Source organism: Condylura cristata, unplaced genomic scaffold, assembly GCF_000260355.1.
Source record: "Condylura cristata isolate star-nosed mole 26May11 unplaced genomic scaffold, ConCri1.0 scaffold00015, whole genome shotgun sequence".
NCBI classification, from domain to species: domain Eukaryota; kingdom Metazoa; phylum Chordata; class Mammalia; order Eulipotyphla; family Talpidae; genus Condylura; species Condylura cristata.
This window is the reverse complement of record NW_004567116.1, coordinates 4501613-4506200: the sequence shown is the minus strand read 5'-3', so window position 1 is coordinate 4506200 and position 4588 is coordinate 4501613. Positions and strand designations below refer to the sequence as shown.

The 4588-nt window shown below is 66.5% G+C and overlaps 2 protein-coding genes across 2 annotated transcripts in view; one reads left to right on the top strand and one right to left on the bottom strand.

The window, feature by feature from the left end:
• CD5 (CD5 molecule) overlaps positions 1-2558 on the top strand; it is an 18734-nt gene extending 16176 nt beyond the window's left edge. Inside the window, exon 10 of the mRNA XM_004683392.1 lies at positions 2455-2558. Within this exon, the coding sequence (XP_004683449.1) occupies positions 2455-2558 (104 nt within the window). The remainder of the gene's footprint in view (positions 1-2454) is intronic.
• A 296-nt stretch (positions 2559-2854) lies between these two features.
• The window catches only part of VPS37C (vacuolar protein sorting 37 homolog C (S. cerevisiae)), a 13266-nt gene continuing 11532 nt past the window's right edge, over positions 2855-4588 (bottom strand). The window contains exon 6 of the mRNA XM_004683391.2: positions 2855-4588. Coding sequence (XP_004683448.2) covers positions 4174-4588 — 415 coding nt within the window. The 3' untranslated portion in view covers positions 2855-4173.

The window sequence follows — 4588 nt, the reverse complement described above, 5'->3', positions numbered from 1 at the left end:
CCCCGCCTTCGTCCCAAAGCTGTCTCCTGCGGAGGAAGTGGGGTCCTGCCACCACCAGCGGTAGGCAGGAGGCTGCCGGTCAGCTGTGTCCCTCCGCCCTGCCAGCTGCTCTGCCCTCCCCGACCCAGCCTGGCCCGCGAAGACCCCTCCCCTCCCCGCTGGACCCTCCACGGGCCCAGACACAGCGACCACCCAAGCAGAGACACGTGTGGCAGCCGGAGCCCCCATCCCGTGTGTGGGGAGCAGTCCCCCGGATTCTGCTCAGAGACTGTGACCCCAAGGGGAGGACACGAGGCTCCCAGCTTGGGGCAGGGGCGGTTCTCTAGCGTGTTTCTAACATGTTCTTGTCAATAAGCTTTTTTCACTTCCTGGGCCTCGAGCACCTCCTCAGTGCAGCCACAACCCTGTGAGCCCTCTGGGGAGCAGGTGGGAAAGATACCGGGCACCTACCAGGGAGCCCCACAGCCTGGGGGTCACAGCAGCTGCCAGCAGGGCCTCGTGGTCCCTGGCCCAGAGTGTCTCCCCACCCCTAGTGGCTCCCCCAATGCTTCATTCTCCCACTGAGAGCAGGATGCCCTCTATCCAGCCCAACGGGCACCAGTGCCACCTCAGGGGTCCCCAGAAATCCTACTCTGGAGGTTGTTTCCACAACAGTTCAGAGTCCTGTGCTAAAGCAGTTTCTGCCCATGACAGTTAAGAGGCAGAGAAGAGGCTGCAGGACCCTGGGGGTGGAAAGCGACGTCCATTACATGCACCCCCTCCCCTCATGGGAACCTGCAAGGTCTCCTCACCTTGCAAGGGGAGAGACTGCAGGCCTCGCCCAGCCTCTGGCCCCCCATCTGGCCCTGTGCTCACCGGAACCAAGATATTGAGGGTCCAAGCCAGAAGCCGACTCTGGAGAAGCAAGTGGGTGTTAGGTGGGTGTGGGGGGAGGGGAGCTCCCAGAATCAGGGAAGCAGAGGAGGGGGGCTGGCACCCCAGAAGGGCCTGGGCCACACTCTACCTGCCAACACCCTTCAACCATGCCCACCCCGTCTGCTCAGGACTCAGCCCCAGGAGAGCCCGAGGCTGACCTACAGGGAACCCCAAGGCGGGAACCCCAAGGCGGGAACCCCCGTCGTCACCCTACACTGGACAGCACTGAAGGTGCCTCCCTGGGACCTGGAGGGCATCCCTGAGGGCAGGCCAAGGGTGTGGGGCACCAGCCATTCCGTGCCGGTGCCCCGTCTGTGCCCCAGACAGTGGCCTGAGCCACTGTGGCCTCCAGGAAAACAGTCACACTGAAGGAAAACCTCTCTAGAAAACGGTTTCCCAGTGGTGGGAGATGCAGTCCCGAAAGACCCTCGGGAAGCCACCGAACAGGCCTCCGTCCTGCCTCCCTGGGCCAGAGGGTGCCCGGCGTGAGATGGACCACCCCGGGGCCGGCCCTGCCTGCAGCAACCAGCCAGCCGGAGCAGCAGGAGCCCCCCCTTTCTAAGCAGGCCCCCCTTTCTAAGCAGGCCACCCACCTGGCCCGTGTGCTGCCTGGTTCCAGCACTTTCTCATGTCAAGGAAACGGAGGACCCCAGGGGAAAGCTCACTTTGACCACCGAGGGGCTGGAGAAGGGAAGCTTCAAAGGGCCTCGCCCAGCCGGCACAGCCAGGGACCGCACCAGAGGGCGTCTCAGGCTCCTTTGACCCTTGGGTGTGCCCGTGCTTTGACCCTTGGGTGTGCACTGTGGACTTGGGAAAGGGGCCCAAGTGGGCTGGAATGTGGCCTGCAGGGCAGAAAGGGGCTGGGGAGGAGGGCAGGGAGCAGCGCTGAGCGACCGACTGAGCAGCCCTGAGCCAGCCCCCTCGCTCTAGCCCGGGCACCCTCTGCCCCCACGTGGACCCACGCCCGTGACTTGGTCAGTCTCAAGTGGGGGTCAGCTTATTCCCACCGTGTTGTCCCACGCACCCTGCAGCCGGTTCCTCAGCCCTGACCCTTGAAGGCCAGGCCAGAGGGCAGAGGGGGCAGGGGGCAGCACGCACGTGATGGTCCCGCTGTTTGTCCAGGCTTTCCCAGGGACTGTCACCGCAGTCCGAGGCATCTCTGCAACGGGCAGGGCCAGTGTGAGCCTCCACCCGCCTCCAGGCTGTGTGCTCCACCTGGTCTCCCCCTTTGTTTAAAGTCGGAGTCCAAGGACTGTTGAGACCCCTGGAGGCAACCCCCACGGAAAGCCTAACAGGAGGGACAGCAGCTCCGGGGCTCCGCAGCCGCCCTGGCGTGTCCTGGCAGGGGAGGAGCAGCAGGGAGGCTGCCCCGGCTCCACTCCCTCCTGGCCCTTCCCCTGAGAGCGGAGGGCGCCCTCCCAGGCCTTGTGATAGCCTGTGTTCAGAGGCAGCTAGTGAGGGGCAGGCTAGGCAAAGGCAGAAGACCGCTCGGCGCCACAGCTAGTTTAGTGGCTTGATGGCTCTCCACCCCCTTTGCAGAAACTGCACGGGAAGACTGGGACCCCCACCTCGGGCTTCTCGGGAAGGCGGGCAAACTGTCGTCCCTCACTAACCCAGCAGGGGGCAGCAACGCGCCAGGCTGAGCCAGCGTGGGGTCCAAACGCCCCCCAGTGGGGCCCTGAGGCATTGCAGGTTCCGGCAAGAAGACAGCTAAAGGGGACCCGCCCCGAGTAGGAGCGGGAAGGAAACAGGGTCACAGCCAGGCCGGGGCACAGGCGCAGGGGCGCATACCTGCTGAGAGGCGATGCCCGAATAGGCGGGGCTTGGTGGGCGTGAATCAAAGGGGCGGCTCAGCAGAATGTGACCCCAAAGCCAGGAAAAGGCATGCGCCGCCTAGCAGCCACGCCTCCACCTCCCAACCCCATCAGAAACACAACACTGGACTCATCGACGTTTATTATGGCAATTAATTACACAAACACGGCGATCGCTCGTGTCTCAGAAGTGCTCGAGCCGGTGGAGGCCATCGGAGACGGCCCTTCATGACACAGGAGCCGTCGGGAAGGAGCCGCCAGTGAGGCCGAGCACCACAGGCTGCACTCTCGCTGCCGCAGGCCCCCCGGGGCGGGCGCCAGCTCAGGTTTCCTCGTTGGCCCAGGCTCCCCGACCCGCTGCACGCCAAGTCCCCAAGGAGCGGGCGCTTCAAGGCACATGTGACAGACACCCTGACCCACAGCAGCTCCAGAGTGTGCCCCGAGACCCGGCTCCTGCTAACGCTTCATTCTTTGCACCCGCTTTGGCCTCGCAGTCAGCGCTGCTGCTGAGCGCGCTCAGAAGCCCCGCCGTGCTGGAGGCGGCAAGTGGCACGGGCCACAGTCCCTGCCCTAGACATCCTGAAGACGAGAGGGGCTGACAGCAGGCCGGCGCAGCAGTGGTGTTCTAGAAAGCACCACGGGGAGCGACGGTTAGGGCCTCTGCTGACATCACCTTAGGAGGAGCGGGGTGGGGTCCCGAGTCATGGGGGTCAGAGGAAGGGGATGAGGGCAGGGCTGCTGTGAGATCCAAGGCACTAGAGGAGTGACAGAAGTCGGCCAGAAGTGGGCGCCCCCGAGGGCCAGGACTTGGGAGGCAGCGGCCCTCCGCTCCTACACGGGCCGAGGCGGCCAGTTTCCTGGGCCGGAGCTACTCACTCCCTGCCAGAGGGCACAAGGGGCCCCCAGGGCAACTCAGGTCGGGGGCCCACCCTCACAGCCCCGTCTCCTCCACGCGCAGCACCCGGCACCCGCTCATCTGACATCAGCCTGTCAGGTCCGTTATGGCTTTAAGTCACGTGACAGTCCTTGGGCTTCCGCTGAGCCGCTCTCCCCACCCCAGCCCTGGGCGCGGGTGGTGCCGGCATCCTCAGGGGCCCCACAGAGCAGCGGCCCTCGGCCAGGGCACCACAGGGAGAGGCTGACGCCAGGGCGGGCGGGTGAGCCAAGGCCAGATGCAGGGACCCTCATCGCTGAGGTGACCCTTAGCGGCTCCGCACCCGTGAGGGCAGGGCGCATGTGGATGAGCAGACGCCTGCTCACACTCACTCCCTCACTCAGAAAGGTGCGAACGCCCTGGGAGGGGGCGCCCCTGCCCCGGGCAGCCCAAGAGGGGTGCCCGCTGTCCCCGCGTGTCCCCACACACCCATGAGAGCCAGCGCCACTCCCAATTTAGCCTCGAATCTCAGTGAGGGGCGGGGGAGGAAGGGAAGGGCCAGGCGGGCCTCTAATACCCAGGCCAGACAGGCCCCTGAGGGGGGGGGAACCCGTAGGGGGGGGCGGGGCCGGTGGGGTAGGGCGGCCGCGGGGGTCCCGGGGGCTGGGGCTGGCCGGGGTACTGCGCCTGCGTGGGGTAGGGGGGCTTGCCGCCTGTTGAGGGGTAGGAGGGCTGTTGAGGATAGCCAGCACTGGGGGCACGGCCCCCCGCCGTGGGGTACCCAGGGCCAGAAGCACCAGTGGGGGCCCCGGGATAGCCCGGCAGGGGTGGCAAGCTCCGCTGTGGGGACCAGGAGTAGCCCCCGGCGGCCCTGGGTGCCGGCTGGGCCGACGGGTAATGGGGGCCGTAGGCGGGGTAGGGCTGGGGCAACACCGGGAAGGGGGCGGGCGGGAGCGGGCCATGCGCCGTGGGGCCCGCGGGCGTG